This window comes from Muntiacus reevesi, chromosome 9 (assembly GCF_963930625.1).
Source record: "Muntiacus reevesi chromosome 9, mMunRee1.1, whole genome shotgun sequence".
In the NCBI taxonomy this organism is placed as follows: domain Eukaryota; kingdom Metazoa; phylum Chordata; class Mammalia; order Artiodactyla; family Cervidae; genus Muntiacus; species Muntiacus reevesi.
In genome coordinates, this window is record NC_089257.1 from 69,730,984 (window position 1) to 69,754,720 (window position 23,737).

General features: G+C 40.2%; 1 protein-coding gene across 1 annotated transcript in view; it reads right to left on the reverse strand.

Annotated features, from left to right (window-relative positions):
• Positions 1–18,850, reverse strand: part of HOATZ (HOATZ cilia and flagella associated protein) — a 29,042-nt gene extending 10,192 nt beyond the window's left edge. The window contains exons 1-3 of the mRNA XM_065943852.1: positions 18,625–18,850; positions 18,115–18,153; positions 17,546–17,616 (exon numbers count right to left, since the gene is read on the reverse strand). Coding sequence (XP_065799924.1) covers positions 17,546–17,616; positions 18,115–18,153; positions 18,625–18,850 — 336 coding nt within the window. The remainder of the gene's footprint in view (positions 1–17,545; positions 17,617–18,114; positions 18,154–18,624) is intronic.
• Between the last annotated feature and the right edge of the window lie 4,887 nt (positions 18,851–23,737).

The window sequence follows — 23,737 nt, forward strand, 5'->3', positions numbered from 1 at the left end:
AAGAATATCTTAATAAGTACTAAACTCTAAAAGAAAAATCCTTTCTTCTCAAGAACTTGTTCTCATATGAAGAATGCATTTCTTCCTTGTACTATGCTTAAACATTTTGATTGAAACATTCATCAAAGATAGCATATGGTAGTGCTTATTTCATTGATTACCTATCTACATTACCAAAAGAAATTTTCTCTTCACTACCATTGTATAAGAGCCTAATGACTGAATTTAATCTTAAGAATATCTTAGAAGAGTACTGAACTGGTTCCAATTCAATATACTTTTTTTTTTTTTTTCCCAATATACTTTTTGCTTAGTTACCTGGCAACCATCCCAATGCTTAGAGAATCCAGAAACTCTTGAAATCAGTGTGGGGGAGTACTTAAGCACTTTGGCTCCATAGTCCAATGGGTCCAGGTTCAAACTGTCTTTACTATATTTTAGCTGTGTGACCTTGAAAAAGTCACTTACAGGTTTCTGTTTCAGCTTCCTCATCTGCAATAGGGGTAATTATAATGCTTCTCAGACAGAGCTTTTCTGATGATTAAATAAGAATGTGAGTAAAGAACTTAGTGTGTATATGCTATGTCGTTAGTTCTCAAAAATATTACTATTCTCTGGTGAAAGGAGCAGATAGTCGGAAAAAGAAAAAACATGAAGAAATAGGCCTAGGAAGCACTGGGGGAAATATATTCACTCAAATACAAATTTTAAAAAAAAAACATTTATTCTTTCCATTGACTATCAATGCAATATGACACAAACATCAAAGTATGTGAAAAAAAGCACATAGAGGAAAATTATGTTTACAAAAATCCACTGCTGAATCTAAAATCTTAACATAAGTTTAAAATTTTAAAACATATAAAAATTTTAGAAGAACCCTAAGGGAGCTCCAAAATAAACAATCTAAGGATTTAAAAATAATACATCAAAGGTAGAAAGGCAACTAGGTAAGCAGCTTAATGATCACGATACCAAAAAAATGCTCACTAATGAAAAGAGGATATCAATTCACCCAATTAAAAATAAATGGAGACATGGAGGCAGGAATGAGCATAAAGTTGCTTAATAACTCTGGCCTGACAGGGTCAAGATGTGTGTTTTGGGGAACAGAGGTACATAGGGTAGGGCAGTTGAATGGCATCATGCTGAGGACCTTGACATAAAGATAGCTCTGTTTAAATTTACTTAGTAGATGACAGGAACTATGTTTCTGACCTCAATATTACTAAGTTAGAAATAAAAAACAGATAAGACTTCATAGATTTGGAAATTAAAAGGCATACTTCTAAATAATTCATGAGACAAGTTATAAATCAAAATAAAAATTTTAAAATACTTAAAATGTAATAATAGTGAAAACTCTATATAGCTTGTGAGTTGCAGCTAAAATAGTACTTTGAGGAATATTTACAACTGTAAATACTTGTATTAGAAAAGAGATAAGGTGGAAAATTAAGAAACAAAGTGAGAAGGGAAGGAAGTTAGAATGAAAATAAGAACTAACTCAAAACTGAAGGGAGAAATAATAAAAATCAAGAACTGATAACACTGGAAACAAAATTAGTTTACAGAGGATAATAAAACCGAGTGTTGTTTACAGAAAAGACTATTAAAACAGATAATCCTTTGGTATAATTACTGACAAAAAAGGATATGAATGATTAGAAATGAAAGCAAGTAATAACTAGAGCTACAGCAGAGATTATAAAGATGATTAAAACCATGAATCCTTATATCAATAAATTTGAAAATGTAGATGAAATGCATGATTTCCAAAAAAAACCAATTTTTTTTTACCAAATTATTTCAAGGGGAAAAAACCTTATTTACTCAAAAACAAAACAACCCAATTAAACCTATAGTACATATGCATATTAAGGTCATATTTATCATTTCTAGTAATTATTTTAGTCAATATTTAGCTGATAGTTTGGGTTTGCCTTGGATTGAGTTGGGTCTGCTTGCTGTACAACCTACCATTTCTTGGCTTTTTCTTCTACACTAGAGTCTCTTTCTAGGTCTCCAAGAACTGTTGCAAAGGGTGTATATAGTTGGAATATAGTAATATTCTTTTCTTACTTGATTTTTGACAGAGTTCTAATTGAGAACCACTGATCCAGACCTTCAGAATTATCATGACATTTACCTCTTAATCTATATTTGTAGAGAGAGGCATTAAGATAAATTTAATTATATTTTATTTATCTGCGATGTTTAAATTAACTTTGCCCACACAGTTTGCTCCATAGTTGAAATTTCAAAATATATCTTTGGTGGTAATTTGTCCTTTTGCATATTATAAATAAAGACAGGGTTAAGAGAAATACATGAGGCTCTCTTGAACAGTATGAGCAAGTCCATCTTGACTGTGTCTTTTAATTAGGACTAGGATACCTGGGTGACCATGCCTTTCATAATCTACTCATCATCTTTTGAGATTTACCACTTTGGTCAAACTGTTTCACTTAATACTAAAGCTTATTTTGTACCTTCTAAAATTTTATTCTTCAATTATGGGTTTAAAAAAGAGGGGAAACAGAAAAGATAAAAACAAACTGTGATTGGGCACCTACTGGATGTCAGGCTTTATGTAATTCATTTAAATCCTGAAGTAGATGGTATTACTATCTTTTAACAGATAGAAGGAGCTCAATTAACATAAAAATTAACAACTTTAATCAGGGTCACTTAACTAATTAATTAGGTAATTAATTAATTAGATAACTAGTAACTGTCAGAGCAAAGGATTCAAACTCATTCTCGGTTGTTTACCTCCAGGCTTCTTTTGCTGAACTGTTAATACTTAAAACACGCACTAGAGACTGTGGTACATTTAAACATACACACACACACACACACACACACACACACACACATGCAGTAACAGAATGGTTTCTTTAATCGATCTTGATTATGAAAATGAAGAATTAATTAGGATTAACTGTGGTGAAGGAGACAAACACAGTCTCCTCTCACAGAACAATTTACATTCTAGTGGAAAATGTGTGCTATGAGAATACACAGCAGGGGAGCTAATCCTGAGTGAGGTGAGGTCGGCTTGATCAAAGGTGTCTTACTCCTTACTCTCTGCCACATACAATCCCACCAATGGTGGAATTTTTAAAAAAACTAGACATCGAACTACCATATGACCCAGCAATCCCACTACTGGGCATACACTCTGAGAAAACCATAACTCAAAAGAACACATGTACCCCAGGGTTCATTGCAGCACTGCTTACAATAACCAGGACTTAGAAATAACCTAAATGTTCAATGACAGGTGAATGAATAAAGAAGATGTGGTACATATATACCATGGAATATTACTCAGCCACTAAAAGCAGTGAAATAGGATTATTTGAAGAGATGTGGATGGATCTAGAGTCTGTCATACAGAGTGAAGTAAGTCAGGAAGAGAAAAATACTGTATATTAATGCATATATGTGGAGTTTAGAAAAATGGTACTGATGAACCTATTTTCAAGGCAGAAATAGAGATGCAGATACAGAGAATGGACATGTGGACACAGTAGGGGAAGGAGAGAGTGACTCAAACGGGGAGACTGGGACTGACATATACACAACGTCAGGTGTAAAACAGGTAGCTAGTGGGCAGCTGCCATGCAGCACAGGGAGCTCAGCTCAGCGCTCTCTGATGACCTAGAGAGGTGGGATTGGGGGGTGGAAGGGAGGCTCAAGAGGGAGGGGATTTATGTACGAATATGGCTGATTCACTTCATTATACAGCAGAAGTTAACACAACATAGTAAAACAGTTACATTCCAATAAAAAGTTAATTTACTTATTTTATAGGATCATGTAGCACTTTGCAAAATGTGGTCCAAGGGAAAGAATAGTTGAACTGTACGGGTACTTATAAACTGATTAATTTTCTAACATTTTATTTAATGTACATTAAATAGTTATGATAGGGCTTCCCAGCTGGCTCAGTGGTAAAGAAGTCACCTGTCAAGCAGGAGACTCAGGTTTGATCCCAGGATCAGTAAGATCCCCTGGAGGAGGAAAGGGCAACCCACTCCAGTATTCTTGCTAGGATAATTCCATGGACATGAGCCTGGTGGGCTGTATCCACGGGGTCACAAAGAGTTAGACATGACTGAGCGACTGAGCACGCATGCAAATATTTATGATAGGACTTTTGATATAAATTAAGTATACAACGAGAATTACATTCCAATTTTAGAATACTATCTAAGCAGAACCAAGGTTCTGTGGTTTTACAGAGATTAGAGAACATTATCAAATTTTTTTCTTGCAGCTCTAGAATTTAATTTTTATTTCTATGCCAAGAAGTTCAAGTTAAATGCCCAAAGGGATCACTAGGGAATCTTAGTTCTTAGTCTACATAGTCTTAATCTTGAGTAGGTTCCATTTCTATTCTGTTACAAAATGATATTAAGGAAGGTTAAAATTACTATTGGTTTAAGGTAAAACTATGTGTCACACTTGGGCTTGAATCCAAAAGGCAGTATGTGCCTCTTGGCCTGTTGATTTTGATAACAAAATGCTTCAACTATTAATTTACTGCCATCCCTTGTGTCTATTAAGTGAAATCTGCTATGTAGATTCTACAAATTTCATACAGTAAATTTACATCTACTATAATAAGATACAGAAATGTTGGACCTCAAATGGTCTATCATGCACTTTAAAAGATAGCCTGAATAATCAGTGAAAAGGCTTTCTCCAGCTTTAATCTGATATTTAGAAGGTAGACCTCAAGGCAGTCATCTATGGGAGTGGATGGAAGGTGCTAGACGATTATTAATTGGATGGAGGAAGAATGCTGACTTGTAGAAAAAAAAATGCATGTCTCAGCACCTTTTCATACCTCCTGGAAATTGCCTGATCCTGGCTCAATTCCCAGCTCTGGCATATATAATTTTCACTTGAAAAATAATGGCTTACTAAAATGAGAAAAACATATCAGTCATTACATAAAATGGAGTCAATATAATTTTTCTTAAATGTAGATTTTGGTAAAATAATAATTTATCTGTTTTAAAGAAGGAAAATGTGTATTTTCTTGGTTCTGTTATATATTTTTTCTTAATTTTGTTATATATATATTAATGAAAAACCAACAATAATTACCTGAAGAGCATAGCTCTTGTTTTAAGTGTCACACGAAACAAACGCAGGAAAAAATAAACGTAAATGATTTTTAAAACTGCTTTATTTATTTATTTTTAAAAAATCTCCCCAGCTTGTTTTATTTTTTATTTATATTTTAAAAGATTTTTATTGGAGTATAGTTGATTTACAATGTTAGTTTCATGTATAGAGCAAAGTGAAAAACTGCTTTAATATTGCTTTAAAAGGCACTTACTTTTTTTAAAAGCAATAAGTGAGACTTGAATCTTAATGTTGAGGAAAATATGATCATAAAATGAATATTACACTTTTAAATTCAATAAGTGAAAGTGGCTCAGTCGCGTCTGACTCCTTGCAACCCCATGGACTATACAGTCCATGGAATTCTCTAGGCCAGAATACTGGAGTGGGTAGCTTTTCCCTTCTCCAGGTGATCTTCCCAACCTAGGGATTGAACTTCGCATTGCAGGAGGATTCTTCACCAGCTGAGCCACAAGGGAAGCCCAAAAATACTGGAGTGGGTAGCCTTATCCCTCCTCCAGCAAATCCCCGACCCAGGAATCAAACCAGGGTCTCCTTCATTGCAGGCAGATTCTTTACCAATTGAGCTATCAGGGAAGCCCTTAAAATTCAATATAGATATATTAAAGACAATCTGACGTTCCTTGGTGGTCCGTGGTAGGATTCGGTGCTCTCACCACTGCAGCCCACGTTCGATTCCTGGTCAGGGAACCTTTCTTCTATGGGCTACCCTGGTTGCTTATCAGTAAAGAATCCGCCTGCCAATGCAGGAGGCTCTGGTTTGATCCCTGGGTTGGGAAGATCCCCTGGAGAAGGAAACAGCAACCCGTTTCAATATTCTTGCCTGGGAAACCCCATGAACAGAGGAACCTGGCAGGCTACAGTCATTGGGGTTGCAAAGAGTAGAGCACAAATTGACAACTAAAAAACAACAACAATTTTAAAGATATTTCTATATGTGATTGAATTATATATTATTGCTGACCTGGTCCACAATAATCACCAAGACTTGTCCTTAGCAAACAAATAACTACTGAGTCTTCATGGTTTTTATCATGTTGCTGGTTATACAGATGTGATGAATGGATGAATGGGGTTGACCTCATCATTCAGGTATGTCTGTCCTGCCCACTATGTTGCAACAAGGAGCAGGTGGGATTCCCCATCTAGATGAATTTATCTCATCTCTGGCCCATACTTCTATAGCTCACAAATTTACAGGCCTATCAGACACTCAAATAGACTTATCATTGCTTATCTCAAAGGCACCTCAAACTCCATGAGTCTAAACTGAATGGACTTTCGTAACTCAGTGAAACTATGAGCCATGCTGTGCAGGGCCACCCAAGACTGACAGCTCATGGTGGAGAGTTCTGACAAAATGTGGTCCACTGGAAGGGGGAATGGAAAACTACTCCAGTACTTTTACCTCCAGAACCCCATGAACAGTATGAAAAGGCAAAAAGATATGCCACCAGAAGATGCACCCCCCAGGTCAGAAGGTGTCCCATGTGCTACTAGAGAAGAACAGAGGGCAATTAGTAACAGCCCCAGAAAGAATGAAGAGGATAGTCCAAATGGGAAATGACACTCAGTTCTGGATGTGTCTGGTGGTGAAAGTAAAGCCCAATACTGTAAAGAAAAATATTGCATAGGAACTTGAAATGTTAGGTCTGTGAAGCAAGGTAAACTGGATGTGGTCAAGGAGGAGATGGCAAGGTTGAACATCAACATCTTAGGAATCAGTGAACTAAAATGAATGAGAATGGGTGAATTTAATTCAGATGACCATTACATCTACTACTGTGGGTAAGAATCCCTTAGAAGAAATAGAGTAGCTCTCATAGTCAACAGAAGAGTCTGAAATGCAGAACTTGGATGTAATCTCAAAAATGACAAAATGATTTTGGTTCTTTCCCAAGGCAAACCATTCAACATCACTGCAATCCAAGTCTATACCCCAACCACTGATGCTGAAGAAGCTGAATGATTTTATGAAGACTTACAAGACCTTCTAGAACTAACATCAAAAAGAGATGTCCTTTTCATCATTGGGGATTGGAATGCAAAAGTAGGAAGTCAAGAGATACCTGGAGGAACAGGCAAGTTTGTCTTTGGAGTGCAAAATAAAGCAGAGCTAAGGCTACCAGAGTTTTGACAAGAAAACACACTTATAGCAAACACCCTCTTCCAACAACACAAGAGACAACTCTACACATGTCCATCACCAGATGGTCAATACTGAGTCAGATTGATTATATTCTTTGCAGCTAAAGATGGAGAAGCTCTATACAGTCAGCAAAAACAAGACCGGGAGTTTACTGTGGCTCAGATCATGAACTCCTTCTTGCAAAATTCAGGCTTAAATAGAAGAAAATAGGGAAAACCACTAGGCCACTCAGGTATGACCTAAATAAAATCCCTTTTGATTATACAGTGGAGGGGATGAATAGATACAAGGGATTAGATTTGGTAGACAGAGTGTCTGAAGAACTATGGACAGAAGTTCATAACACTGTACAGGATGTGGTGACCAAAACCATTCCAAATAAAGATTAATGCAAGAAGGCAAAGTAGTTTCCTGAGGAGGCTTTACAATAGCTGAGAGAAAAAAGAGAAGTGAAAGGCAAAGAAGAAAAGGAGAGATATACCCAACTGAATACAGGGTTCCAGAAAATGGCAAGGAGAGATAAGAAGGCCTTCTTAAATAAACAATGCAAAGAAATAGAAGAAAACAATAGAGTGGGAAAGACTAATGATGTCTTCAAGAAAATCGGAGATATCAAGGGAAGATTTCATGTAAGGATGGGCACGATAAGGGACAGAAATGGTAATAACCTAACAGAAACAGAAGAGATACGAAGAGGTGGCAAGGACACAGAGAACTGTACAAAAATGGTCTTAATGACCTGGATAATGATGATGGTGTGGTCAGGGGCCTAGAGCCAGACATTCTGGAGTATGAGGGCAAGTGGGCCTTAGGAAGCATTGCTACAAACAAAGCTAGTGGAAGTGACAAAATTCCAGCTGAACTGTTTCAAATCCTAAAAGATGATGCTGTTAAAGTGCTGCACTCAATGTGCCACCAAATTTGGAAAACTCAGCAGTGGCCACAGGACTGGAAAAGTTCAGTTTTCATTCCAATCCCAAAGAAGGGCAATGCCAAAGAATGTTCCAACTACTATACAATTTCTCTCATTTCACATGCTAGCAAGGTTATGCTCAAAATCCTTCAAACTAAGTTTCGGTAGTATGTGAACCAAGAACTTCCAGATGTATAAGCTAGTTTAGAAATGACAGAGTAACTAGAGACCAAATTGCCAACATTATTTGATGCATAGAAAAAGAAGAGAATTCAAGAAAAACATCTACTTCTGCTTCATTGTCTATGCTAAAGTCTTTGACTGTGTGGATCACAAGCTGTGGAAAATTCTTAAAGTGATGGGAATACCAAGCCACCTTATCTGTCTCTTGAGAAATGTGTATGCAGGTCAAGAAGCAACAGTCAGAACCAGGCATGGAACAATGGACTGGTTAAAAATTAGGAAAGGAGTATGACAAGGCTGTACATCATCACCTTGCTTATTTAACTTCTATGCAGAGTACATCATGAGAAATGCTGGGCTGGATGAATCACAAGCTGGAATCAAGATTGCCAGGGGAAATATTAACAACCTCAGATATGCAGATGATACCACTTTAATGGCAGAAAGAGAAGAACTAAAGAACCTCTTGATGAAAGTGAAAGAAGAAAGTGAAAACACTGGCTTAAAACTCAACATTTGAAAACTAAGATCATGGCATCCAGTCCTATCACTTTGTGGTAAATAGAAGGGGGGAAAGTGGAAACACTGATAGAATTTATTATCTTGGGCTCCAAAATCACTGTGGACAGTGACTACAGACATGAAATTAAAAGTCGTTTGCTCCCTGGAAGGAAAGCTATGACAAAATATATAGACAGCATATTACAATCACTTTGCTGACTAAGGTCTGTATAGTCAAAGATATGGTTTCTCCAATAGTCATGTATAGATGCGTGATTTGGACCATAAAGGAGCTGAGTACCAAAGAACTGATGCTTTCAAACTGTGGTGCTGTAGAAGACTCTTGAGAGTCCCTTGGTCTGCAAGGAGATCAAACCAGTCAATCCTACAGAAAATCAACCCTGAATATTCATTGAATGGACTTATGCTAAAGCTGAAGCTCCAATACTTTGGTCACCTGATGTGAACAGCCAACTCATTGGAAAAGATCCTGTTGCTGAGAAAGATTGAAAGCAAAAGAAGAGGGTGGCAGAGGATGAGATGGTTACATAGTATCACTGACTCAATGAACAAGAATTTGAACAAACTTCTGGAGATAGTGAAGGACAGGGAAGCCTGGTGTGCTGCAGTCCATGGGGTCACAAAGAGTCAGACATGACTTAACGACTAAACAACAACCCTTTCCCCCTCCCTGCAAAACCCCAACAACCTGATCTTTATTTAATGTTCTTTGTTTCATTGAATGGCACCATCTATCATGTTCTGCAAGCCAGGATACCATGATACTATCTTTGATACCTTGCTATGCCTCACTGTACACATTCAATACACAATTCAAGTCCTAATTATTTTTCTTCCTAAGTATATCTCTTAAATCAATCTACATGTTCCTAATCCAAACTATCATCACCTCCCAACTGAATGATTGCATTGGCCTTCGCTCTGGTTTCCTTACTTCTGGCCACTTTCAACCTCTTCTCCTAAATTTTTTCAAATAAATCTGTTATTATCCTCCCCCAAATTAAAACCCTACAATGGCTTCTTATTGTTTAAGTACTGTAGCCTAAGTTTTCCATCACCACACTGGCCATTCAGCTTCAGACAGGCACCAAGTTGTTTCTGCTGTCCAGAATGTTCTCTTAATGTTCCCTCCACCCCATCTTTGGACTAATTAAAGCCCATTCTTCCTTCAAATCTCAGCTGAATCTTTGCAGAAATTCTCCCCAACTCCATTGATTGGATCAATACTGCCTGATCAGATGTTCTCCTAACATCACATGTAGCTCTTTCATAAGTATTTCTCTCGTTGATTAATTATAAGTTTCAGATAAGGGCAGAGTTTGTAACTTTAATGCTTGGTTTTTTGTTGTTGTTCATCATTGTGGTCCTGTGTCTAGCACAATGCCAGACTAACAGAGATTCTCAACAAATATTTGTCTAATGAATCTTGCACAATTTTTTCCAAATCGGATTCTCCTGCCTTTTGACTCTGGAACTCATCCTCCTGTTGATGGCTTTGTCTGACCTTTCATGCCTGAGTTGGACACTGCCTCTGAAGTTTTGATTCTTTCCTTGCCTACATCTTTTTATAAGGGTACAAAGTTTTCAGCTGCTTTTGGCAAACATTCTGTAAATTTCAGCTTGGCCCCATGACCCCACATTTCAGTGTATGGCCCTCACCTGTATTAATGTATGAATCGAGATGCATATATGTTGTTATTATTTTCTGAGTGACCTGATCCACAGAATTACCCAGTTCTTCAAAAAATTCTATTTGATTAACCCTACTGGTGGCTCAGATGGTAAAGCGTCTGCCTACAATGCGGGAGACCCGAGTTCCATCCCTGGGTCTGGAAGATCCTCCGGAGAAGGAAATAGCAACCCACTCCAGTACTCTTGCCTGGAAAATCCAATGGATGGAGGAGCATGGTAGGCTACAGTCCACAGGGTCGCAGAGTCGGACACGACTGAGCGACTTCACTTTCAGTTTCACTGCTTAAAGGTGTTTACTAATTTGAACAATAAGGCTTCATGTAGCTGGAATCAAATAGTTCTGACTTTATTTAAAAAAATACATGATGTTCTTTGCTTTGTTCTGTGTTCAATAGTTTCATTTATTCATGTTTTACCAGGTGATAGTATGGGTCCTTGCCTATTTGTACTATAGGGCTTAAAATGCTTTTATTTTCTTCTTAAAGTGAATTTATACAGAAGAGAAGATATACAGATCTTTGGGAAAAAAAGATGAGATGCATTTGGGGCATGACCCTATCCAACTCTGGGGCTGGGTCTGTCTGGGGCAATGAATTCAACTATTTGATCTCAAATATCATTTCTCACCCCAAGCTTCTTTTGGTGGACTCTGTGTGTGTGCGTATGTGTGTGCGTATGTGTGTTAAGTCCCTTTAGTTGTGTCTGACTGTTTGTGACCCTGTGGACTGTAGCCTACCAAGCTCCTCTGTCCATGGGATTCTCCAGGCAAGAATACTGGAGTGGACTGCCATGCCCTCCTCCAGGGGATCTTCTCAACCCAGGGATCAAACCCATGTCTGTCTCCTGCCTTGGTAGGCAGGCAGGTTCTTTACCACTAGCATCACCCGGGAAGCATTTGGTGGACTGTAGATGTTTAGAAGATTACGAGGGAAACCTTATCTGTCAACCTTAAATGTTTCCCAAGACTGAATAATGTTTGAAGACAAAGTGGTACAACAGAGGATATAAAAGAGTAATTCATATTTATGCAATCTTTTAATTATCATTTGCTACCAAAATATTTGCTTGCTACAGTGAAAGCACAATCTGTTTTTATGATTCTTCCATTTGAATTCTTTGACAAATTTGCAACAATAAGAATTTAAATAAGTACCTTGTTGGTGAAGGAGAAACCCACCACTTCCTAGTGGTATTCATTTTATGGAGGAAAAGGAATTTTATTATTACATGAGGGCAGGAAAGCAAAATTAGAACAAAGCCAGGTAACGCTGAGACTGAGAAAATTTTGATTTGTCTGGGAAGCCATTCCTGGGCAACTTGATACCAAAAAGGATTTTCTTTTAACTGAACATCCTGGGCAATGACACTGAGGAAATTCCTTACATCTTTGGTTTGGCTCTACAAAACTGATTAACAATGATTCTGAGTGTCCCTTCAAAGTATAAGATAATGGAGGATAATGTTAAAGGTTTCCGCTTCTGTGATTTGGTATCTAAAAACGCATCTTTGTGAAATTTCTTAGATTCTTCTTCTAAGCATCATAGAATGATTTGCTTCTGGTTCACTGAAGTGTCATATAGCACACTGACTTTTTTTGTTTAAGAAATAGGAATTTCTTTTTTCTTAAAAAATATTAAACTTTATTTATTTTTGGCTGTGCTGGGTCTTTGTTGCTGTGCGGGCTTTCCACTGCAGTGGTTTTCTTGTGGCTGTACAGGCTCTAGGGTGTGCAGGCTTCAGTGGTTGTGGTTCTCAGGCTCTAGCACACAGACCCCATAGTTGTGGTGCAGGGGCTTAGTTACTCCATGACGTGTGGGATCTTCCTGGATCAGGGATTGGACCTGTGTCTCCTGCCTTGGCAGGCAGATTCTTTACCACTGAGCCACCAGAGAAGCCTGCAAATTGACTTTTGAGGAAGACGTACCCCATAGTTAGCATTGGTTGTACAGGCTGTGAGGCTGAACAGATTTAAACCCCACTCCTGATAAAATGTTAGTTGCTCAGTCGTGTCCAACTCTGCGACCCCATGGACTGTAGCCCACTAGGCTCCTTTGTCCATGGAATTCTCCAGGTGAGAATACTGGAGTGGATAGCCATTTCTTTCTTCAGGGGATCTTCCTGACTCAGGGATTGAACCCAGGTCTCCTGCATTGGAGGCAGAATCTTTACTGTCTGAGCCACCAGAGAAGCCTCATAAAGAGTATATTTTTATTGCTGATTCACAGATGGGATCTTTTCCTTTTAAAAACCTTTAGTTTATATTCACTCACATTAAACTCTGATTCCAGATGGATGTTTATGAATATGTTGTCTATATACGTGCCTTAAAGTACTGCTCTGATCTTTTCTTCCCCTCCCAGAAAATGAATTACTTATAATCATTTTCATAAAGACATAATCAGGTAAAGAGCCTTCTTAAAGGTGGCAAAACTAAAAAGCAAATTAGTTTTATGATTTCAAAGAATTAGCTGACTATTCATTTATTATAATGTTTTCAGACTACTTTAGAACTCTCAAAGGAAGAATAATGGACCAGTACAGCGCTATAAGGTTTCCTTTATGGACAGAGTAAGCCATTTAATCTTGATGGACTCAAATTGTTCTTGATTTTGTGCCATGGCTATCCATCACAGAAATAGTACTTGTGATTAATAGCATTTTCTCCACTAACCCAGGTATTTATAATGTATACCTGGAAGATATTCCATGATGGAGGATAACATTAAAGTTTAAAAAAGTACAACAACTGAAAAAATCAATCAGTTTCAGTTGGGGATAAAAGCTATAAAGGTATTTTTAGGAGACAGAGAGATAAATTTTTAGATTTTCATTAATTTTAAGGAGACTGTGAAAGAAAAAAAAAACTTTAAGTGACTTGATGGGGAATATTTTTTCCCATTTTAGAATGAAAATTATACCAGGAATTTACTTACAAATGCATATGTTCAAAATATGTAGGAGATCTGCAAATTAAATAGATCATTATAAATGTTTTATTAGTTAAATAGAACCTCCCACCCCCATTTATTTTCTGCCATCAAGCTGAAAATTCTAGAATGGTGGTGGCAGCAATGTAGGGAAAGTACTACAATCTTAAAAAAACAGTGTCATCCAAAAATAGAGTCTAAGTTTTAGTAATTGCAAGGAGTCACATTTCCTCCCATCATGTATAGACCCATGAGGTAAAAGCAAAACTGAGAAGCGAGGGCATGTGCTAAATTGATCCTAAAGTAGACTTGCAAATAGACTAGCTTTGGAGAATATTCTTACAAAAACTGTCAGCCTAGAAAAATCTGTCAGGTGTTTATACATGCAAAAGGCTAACCGAAATGACATTATCACTGTATAGAGCATATGTTCATTCATTTGTTAACTCAATTATGCAATTATATATTCTATCAACAAATATTTATTGAGTTTCAATAGGTAGATGAGCACCAGGGTCAAGCAAATAGGAAATGACCTCTGCCCTCATGGAGGAAAAGAGAACTGGAATTTGTTGAGAGCAAACGATGGCCAGGTGTTTTACATATCTTTTACCAACTGGATGAGGGGGAATCCTTATCACTGCTTCTTCTCTATCTGAGGAAGCTGAGCCTTACAGGGGTTAAGTAGGCTTTTCAAGGTCATTGAGATAGTAAGTGGCAGAGTCAGACTTCCAAACCCAGCTTGTCTCCAAAGTCCACTACACTATGGTGCCTGGAATCTAGCAGGAGAGACAGAAGCATCCACATGCAGCTATAACACAGATCATGACTTGCTCTGGGAGCACAGAGAAGGGAGCTATTCACTCTGTAGTGTCCAAGTCTCCTCTGGGAAGGCTTCAGAGAGTAGTTGTATTTGAGTTGAAACTTGAAGGTAAATGCGGGACAGCATTTTAGGAAGACACACAAAAGTGCACTGCAGGTTGAAGAAACAGTGTACAGTTCCACAGGGCTGGAAACACTTTCTCAGACTTGTATTCATACCACAGTTTTGAATTTTAGAATCTTTGGCTGCATACTTGAACAATACTGTGGCCATCAATCAATACAATAAAATGAGACTTACGGGCTTTGGAATTAGGATACAGGCTTTGAACTTAGACTCAGCCACTTTCCAGTTGTGGGAACTTTGGAAGATCATTTAAGCCTCATTTGATTAAATAGGAATAATCATCATGAGGTTATTTTAAGGAAAGTATGAGCTGATGCATATACAGTGCTTAGCTTAGTATACACACCACATGGTATGCACTCACTAAGTTGGGTGATATGAGTACCATATCACAGTATCTGAGGACATCTATCGTTGTTGTTCAGTTGCCAAGTCGTGTCCAGCTCCTCACGGCCCCATGGACTGCAGCATGCCAGGCCTCCCTGTCCCTCACCATCTCCTGGAGTTTGTCCAAGTTCACACCCACTGGCCTCCCCAGTGGCTCAGATGGTAAAGAGGATATCTGTAAGAGCATTCAATTATTACATGATTCTCTTAATTGTATCGCACCATACTGACTCGGCTCTCCTATATCCTCACAAGGCAGTTTCAGTAATATTCTCTTTCTGTCCTGCTGGTCTGCTGCTTGGTTAGGCCTCTTCTACCCTCAGCAGATAGTCTTGTTTATACTGCATTGCAGAACCCATTTGACTTAATGTACAATTCGGCAGATATCACAGGATAAGGTGAATGTTTAGGTTTAGCAAAAATATATTAATATTTACCCATTTACCACCTCAGCACATATGGCAAAGGGGACACAGTGTGCCCTAGCCTGGTGGCTGAGAACCAGCTGAACAGAGGACGCTGCTTTCGGGGTAGGGGGTGGTGAATAGGGGAAGGAAGGAGGGTGGTAGAAGACAGTCAGGTCATGGTCAGACTGGGAAAGAACCTGAATACCATGCTGGAGAGTTTGGTCTCCATCATGCAGAAAAGCCAGGGAGAAAAATGAAACCAGATATATAGATTGAAATATATCATTCCCAGCCCCACTCCTGCAATTTCTATGTTGAAGCCCTAACCCTCAGTGTAATTCTATTTGGAAACGGATCTTTTAGAAAGGTGGTTCAAGTTAAATGAGGTCATAACGGTGGGGTCCTAATATAATAGGACTGATGTCCTTCTAAGTTGATGAAGAGACACCAGAGCTCCTACTACTATGTGAGGATGCACTGAGAAAGTGGCCATCTATTGCAGAAGCCTGGAAATGAGGCTTCATCAGAAACCAACTCTGGAGGCACCCTGATCTCAGGCTTCCAGCCTCCAGAACTGCAAGAAAATAAAATTCTGTTAAGTCACCTGTTCTGTGGTATTTTGTTATGGCAACCCTAGCAGACGAATACAGTAAGAAAGCAGCATAACAGGACTTGGGTTTTAGGAAGATAACTAGTTCAGCATGGAGGATATTACTTGATTGGTCAACTCTATACATTCTTTGAAATGCAGTTCCTTTGGGAAGAGTTCTTGAATCCTTAAGATTGACTTTGATGTCCTTCAATATGTTCCCATAGTTCTACATGTGTATCTCTATCATAATAATGCATTATTTAATTGGCATTCTCCCCCACCAGATTATAACTCCTGGAAGTCAGAGAATACATCTTTATATTCCTGGCATCTAGGATAGTACTTGGCATGTGACAGGTTCTCAGTAGATATCTGGGTATTAATTAATTAATAATAGAAGAAACTGAGGCAAGGAAATCAGTTCTAAGGCTACTAATAGTCCATTTACAGAAAATTCACTTGTAACTCCTCAAATTGTCTTAAATTGTTTGACCAAAAAATGATAAAAATTGGAAATAGCTTGCCTTTAATCTTTTATTTCTAATCTCTTCCAACAATGAAATTAAAATGTGCTGAAGAAGTAGAATTTTAATGATTTTTGCCTCACTGAAAATTAAGTTCTCTTTCCCCTCATTAAGTCCTGGTATAAATATACAGTATGTAGTATCCCCAGGAGAGAAGAAAATGCTGACTATTTCTAATCACTTAATTTGTTTGGAGGAATCACCAAGAGTACACAAAGGGAACTAATGTGATCAGCAAACTCAAATGCATTGTTCTGTAATTTATGTAGAATTCCCAATAAGTCTTTTGGAGTTTGCCAATAGATCTGGTGATTAAAGACATTAGGTCAGACAAATCCTCTATCTTTGCTTTTATAGTACAGGAACAGTTACAGGAATGGAATCTCCCCATTAGCCAAACAAAATGTTTCTATAAATCACTGTACTAATTATTGAGTTAAAGTCTGTGCCTGCAACAAGAAAAGACAACAAGGAAGGTTGCCAAGAAGAGACATGTTCAGTTGATTTGACAACATCAATGTGTTGAATTGTGGCCTTTAATCAGAATGGTTCTAGATGACAGACTCATTCCTCTGATCATTTAATTTTGACCTATTAAGACAGTCGGTTCATCAAAGAGTCAGATATGACTGAGCGACACAGCACAGCAAGACAGTCAATTCTCTTCACTTTTTCCTGTTCTTACACTATTTCTCTTCTTACAACTTTGTTTATGATTTAGGGCCTTATTGGATGGAAAGTGTGTGCATTTTTCCCCACTTCCCTCTGATTTTATTGTTCTTATACTCCTTGGGCTTTTGCAGAGACAGAACTGCCAAAGTTTAATAGAATTTCTTAATCTTCAATTAAAGTTCTAATAAAGGTTCTTCAATGCCCAAGCTGATATACCAGAAGCAGAAAATTTCTATATATGTATATTAAAAAAAAGAATATTGGGATGATTTAGAAAATAATGGAGAAGGGCATGGTAACACAGTACAGTATTCTTGCCTGGAGAACTCCATGAACAGAGGAGCCTGGCGGGCTACAGTCCATGGGGTTGAAAAGAGTCAGACACGACTGAGTGACTAAAACACATACAGAAGATAACAATGAAATTTTAATGAAAATCAAAAACTTTCTGAAATATTGGCCTACCTTTTGGAGATACTTTTTTTTCTCCTCGGATTCTTGAATCTTTAGGGTTTCAGCAGTGATATCTCTACTCTCTAAAGAAAACAGTCAAATTAAATCTGAAATAATTTTATCATGATTTTACAATAATGTTGATAAAAATTAAAGGTTAAAAGGTAATACATAGAGTAGGAAGGTAACATAAATATGTACTGTCTTGAAACTTTATGAACCAGATTCATAAATAACTGGAGACTGAATTAATTAGCTCTGACTGCAAGGAACCTTTAATCTCTTTAGAAGAGGAGTAGCCTGAGTCCAGAGATAAGAAAAGGTCTCTAAACAGAACAAACTTGCAGTATCAGATATTACAATTCCTATTCAAAGTGTTACAGGAATTTAGGCATTTTCCTCTGGATAAATGAATTGGTCCTTGAGGCAGGGTCCTGGTATGCTTTCAGAAAGTTATGCCAAAGTATGAAGTTGTATCCTTATACTTGTTATCTATATTTTTTTAATTTTTAAAAAAATTCTTAGATTTTTTAAAGAATCTAGGAATCAGGATATTGAAAGGCATAAAACTTTGTACTTACTGCTTTCCTCAAGGAAAAAAGGCTGGAAGTAAGTTTTCTCTAAAAAATACAAAAGGGAAATAAAGAGATTACTGGAAAAACCATATCGTTAAAGGTATTTAAGTTTTCTATACCTATAAAAATTGCAGTTTCCCCATCTTAGGCCTTACAGGTCAGGGAACTTGTTTCCTAATATTGACTCTGCCTTCAACCTTCTCTAGGGCTTTCATGTTTGAACTCAATTATGTAAACGACTGTCTTTCATATCTTTTCAGCCAACATTTGCCCAGACTATTCTACACTATTTAAACAAACAGATGTCATAACCCAGGGGATATTTTCAGATGTGCTTTTAGATATAACAAAGACACCACTGATCATTTTGGGGTGGAAAAATTGCAGAGACGATATTAAAATTGTTTGTATAGAGGTTTAGATATTTGAATGAAAGGTCCTTTAGAACTAGGTTCAGCAGTTTCTCCTGGGCGGTGCTCTAGTATCTTCCCCGTGGGTTACAGAAGAGCTACTCACCCGGTGCATTGCTCCTGGAAGGACGCGCCACCGGCAGACGCTGGCTGCTACCTCTGGACAGCACCAGCTGAGATTCGTTGGGGGGGTACATTGACGCCCCGATCCAGAACTGCTTGGCCAAGTTGGCATCGCGATCCGAAGAACCGGTGAACACTAGCAATCCTTGGGGAAGAGCTTCACAGGACTCCTCTGGGCTGCTAAGACTGCTGCTGGGCCTCGTTTCCATGGCAACTCAGGACGCTTCTCCAAGCTCCTTTGCCCGTCTCTCAGCCCCGCCCCGCCCTCACTCCGGAAACCCGCCAAGTTGGCAACCGCCACGGCCGGAAGCCCTTGGTTTGCTCGGTAGATGTTGGGGTCTGGCGCGCGCTTGTGGGTCACCTGAATCCCATTTCTGCAGTGATCACAGGCTTCGGGACCTGTCTAAGCCTTGGGGTCCAAATAGGAGAGTCAAAGCATCCACTTTGAGGCGCTTTGTCTTGTTTGAATCAGTGGGGGAGCACTTCAGCTTTTTCATCCTCAGCCTCCTTCCCCGTACCCTCCTTCCTCGTATCCCCGCCAGACCAGTTACCTCTCCCCCAAACATATCTAAATAAAGCTTTCAGTTCCTTAGTTCCACCGACCCAAACCCTTTTCCACACCAGATGGCTGTAGCGCAGCACCCTCTATGGGGAGGTTCTGGGCCTGCATTGGTTGATGAATTCAACAGGGCAGCTAACATCATAGCCTATGGTAGCTAGAGGTCGGAACTGGGCTGATAGGTTACCCGTGTGTATAGTTTTTTACACATTAGCCCCCTGAATCTGTTAGGCCAATCTTACGGAAAGAAGCTTGATTTAGATTGTCAGTCCCACTAAAGGCTGCTTTTACGGCAAGAGTTGTAAATGGATAAGTGGGATGAAAAATACACTATGAACATTTTTGTTAATGTTTCTACAAAAATGTGTACAAATGTTATGTGTGTAGCTTTCCCCGGAGATCTGGTTAATCTAGGAACAATTTAACTCTTTCAGCGATAGGAAAGTTGTAATTACTATGGGAGGAATTGAGATGGAAATCATAAAACCAGTTTAGGAAAGGACATGAACATATCGGTAATAACCACAATTTCGTTTCCTTATGGCACTTTATTCTTTCAAGATAGTAATACAGTCTCTCACAAAAATATAGTTCAAAAGTTGATAATTACAAATCTATACAATGACAGCTAAGGAAAAAAATTCTATTCTCTAATATATCTGATCATTTTTTTTTGGTTCAGAGACTGAAGGAATATTGAAAAATCATATATATATATATATATATATGTATGTATATACATAAAACATACATCATATATTTAGCACCTAAAATGTTGACTTCTCTCTTGGTTAAGCTATTGATAAATAAGCAATGGGCAATAGCAGCAAATCCCAATCCCCCTCGCCAAGCCCCCCATATTGATATATACATGCAGCTCATTTGGATGAATTCCCAAATCTTTTTACCTGGCCGTGTGGTTAGTGATTGGTATTATTAGCAATCAGCTAACTACACTGCCTAGTAACTAGACTCACAGGAAAAAGGTTTATGTTTATCACAAACTGCGTTTCAGGTTGGTGCTCCATACGTTGTAATAGGCAAGGTACCGGTTCAGTTGTAGCTCACTTCGTGACTTGGTGAATACCCTACTAAATAATGAGAGGATGAGCTGGTTGGATGGCATCACCGACTCGATGGACATTGAGTTTGAGAAAGCTCCGGGAGTTGGTGATGGACAGGGAAGCCTGGCGTGCAGCAGTCCATGGGGTCACAAAGAGTCCGACACGACTGAGCGACTGAAGTACTAAATAATGAAAAACAGGCACAACGAATCACAGCAAACAGCATTAAACGCAACGTGGGGGCTCCACCCAGCAGTTAAGAAGTCTTAAGGCCATTCAACACCACGGATTTCGCTTTGTTTACATGGGATTGCACCGTTTTGCTTCTACTCCTAGAGATGGCTAACAGTTTAACAGTATCTAGAAGCAGCAGCTTGCAGGAGTTTGCAAGGGGGTTACTAGCAAGCTGACAACGTGCTCGGCCAGCAGCGCTAAACGCTGACACATCAGATCTCGAAGCCCCTGGCACTCTTCTCGAACGCTTGGGGTCGGCGGTTAGCCGCCGAGGGTGGCGTCTTCCTCCCGGCAGGGCGGCGGGTGATGCTGTGCCTTGTTTTGATGGCAGTGGAACTAGTGATTGTAAGCACGAAAGTACAATCAGCTAATTACACTGCCTACAAACCGAGCACCGGGCGCCCGCGGGCTCGAAGCTCTCAGACGGTTCGCAGCGCCGACGCGGTATCCCCGAGCAGGCGGGCGGGAGGGATCGGGCCCGCCGCGACCCCACATTTCCCCGGGGGCGACACCCGACACTGCCGGGGCGCGAGGCCCAGGACGCGGGCCCCCAGAGGTCGCCTCCGAGCCGCCCCCCAGCGACTCTCGCTCGGCCCGTGGGGCTGCGCGGGGCCCCCGCCGGACGTGCCGCGCACGCTTGGCGAGGCCGGCGGGCAGCGCTCCAGCGGGAACCAGCCGCCCGCGGGTTCGGCCCCCACCCCAGGCCCAGGTGACTCCCGGGGGCGCCCGGCCGGCTGGCCCCACCTGGCCCACCGAGCCCCCGACCCCGCGTCCCCGTCCCGCGGTCTCCCCGCCTCCCGGGGCTCTGCCTCTCAAGTTCCCTTCCTTCCCTTCCCTTTCCCCTCCGCTCTCCTTGGGCCGGCTCCCACCTCCCTCAGCCGGGCCCGGCCTGCCCCAGGAAACTTCTCTTCAGTTCTGGGCCCCAACCCTTCGAGCCGGCTCTTTCGACCCCGTGCGCCCCGCCGCTCCGAGTGGCCAAGTGACCGTGGCCGTGGCCGACCAACCGCCCTCGGAACCCCGCGGGTGGAGGGGGCGGGGCGGGCGCGAGGCGGTAGGGTGGGGGAGGGGCGGGTGGGGGCGGGGAGGACGCCGCCGGCCGGGGCGCGAGGCGGGCGCGGGTCGGACGAGGCCACGGACCGGCAGGCGCGGATCTTGGGAAGTTGTTTTTCCTCATCTATCGGGAGGGACGAGGAGCTCCTTCTCTTCGATTCCCCCTCCCACCCCTCCAAGAAACCCCAGGCCCTCCTCCCAGTTTTCAAAACCCATCCCCGTCAGGGAAAACGGCTTGCTGGAGTATCAGCTGGTTGGCTCCAGGTTTCTGAAGAGCGGTTGGCCCGCTTGGCCCGTAACATGCCTGAGGAGTGCCCGTGAGGTCGCGTCCGCCCTCTTGTGTTCCCGTTGGGTGCTCTCACACTGTCGGAGGGCCATTCCGTGGGGGTGGGAGCCAGGTCTTTTAGTCAAGAGAGGGAGCCGGCCAGCTTGTTAGTTAGATCGGAGTGTGGTCCTCTTAAGGTCGAGGCCGAAGTTTCGTACCCTCTAGGTCAGCTTTGGTGGTTTAGTCGCTAAGTCGCGTCCAACTCTTGCGACCTCATGGACAGCGGAGCCTGACAGGCCACAGTCCATGCGATTCTCCAGGCAAAAATACTGGAGTGGGTTGCCATTTCCTTCTCTAGGGCATCTTCCCAACCCAGGAGTCGAGCCCGGGTCAACTTTAGGCAAAACTATGCCTACTTCTGCTACATTGTTTACTTCAATCCCTGCTATATGTTCAGCCCCTAGGGTTGCTCCACCCTCCCTATGTACAACCTAGATGGTAACACAAAATGAACATACATTATTTACTATACAAGAGAGTGCCTGGTACGCCCCCAAGGGGGGCGTAGAAATAGAAGTGAGCGGGGTGGGGCAAAAGGAGAGCTATAATCGGTTAGGGAAGTGTCATGGAGGAGGTAGTACTTGAAGCAAGTGTCGTTTTGGACGTTCAGGGTGAGGGCTGTGGAAGAAAGACGGTGTTTTGTGACCAGTTGGATTTTCTTATTCTCCCAGTTCCACATTTGAGCATGTAGATGAGTGTTTATGTGTGCATTTGGAGTAGACTGAGCGAAGAGGATAGTGAGGATTTCTGGGAGACCTCTACTAATAATTCTTTCCCTTAGTTACTCCTTCCCTTTGTTTTCTTCAGTGCATGAATCAGGAGAGAATAAAGAATATTGTTTGATTACACACTTTCTAGGGCTCAACTGGAAGTAGCCCTCCCTTTGATCTTTATGCACCCAGGATGGAGTACTCATTATTAACCCAAATATCTTAATTCTAAGTGATTGTCCATAAAGGAAAACTCCCCAGCTATAGGCTGATTCCCTAAACCCAGCAAGTGGTCTCAACAGATGCCACTCAACACGGATAGGCCCAGATGATCTAGATCATTCAACACACTTTCCAAACTCACATTCTTAAAACACCTGAAGAACATCTTCTAAAAGATGAATTTGAGTAAGTTATAGCATTATCTTTGAATATGGAAAACAGTACTTTTTTTTTTGTTAAATGCATCATTTGCTCTGTGTATACCAAAGTGAAAAGCAAGAAACTAAGGTATAAAATGTACAATACAGAAAATGTTAATTGTAAAAATTAACTTGTTAAATTGCAAAAGGCAGGTTATTTACAACTAACAGTGATTTGTATTCATCATATCTTTGGGAGAGCATGACGTTATTGAATACATTACATAAATGCTTCATAAGCCTTTAACAGGTACAGTATACCAAGCCATTATCAGGCAACATGCTGTAATCAGAGTCAGCTAACCTCTAAACTCTCTAGAGATAACTGTAGAGTTCAATTTGTACTTTCTAGTTAAATATACATATATAAATAAAATAGCTTCCATTCCATTAACCATATGCAATCTTATAAGTCTTGGTTAGGACGTGGATACAAAGGCAATTCTTTCAAATTGTTAGTCATTTTTACCCAATATAATATTTAATACCTCTTCCTTAATGATATTTTATGATTATTAGCTGCATCTTACATGTCTTACCTGAGCTGAATTGCTGCCATCCAAGGCAGTGGTTGCAGGTAGATGCCTTGAAATTTAGATTTTTAAAACTTTTCTTCAAAGATGATAAAAAAGGAGAAAATTCATATGTAAAAGTCATCAATATGCATTGCCTACTGAAATCAAACATTTAGATGCAGTTTATTTTGTAGGTAGTGCAACTAAAAAAATAACC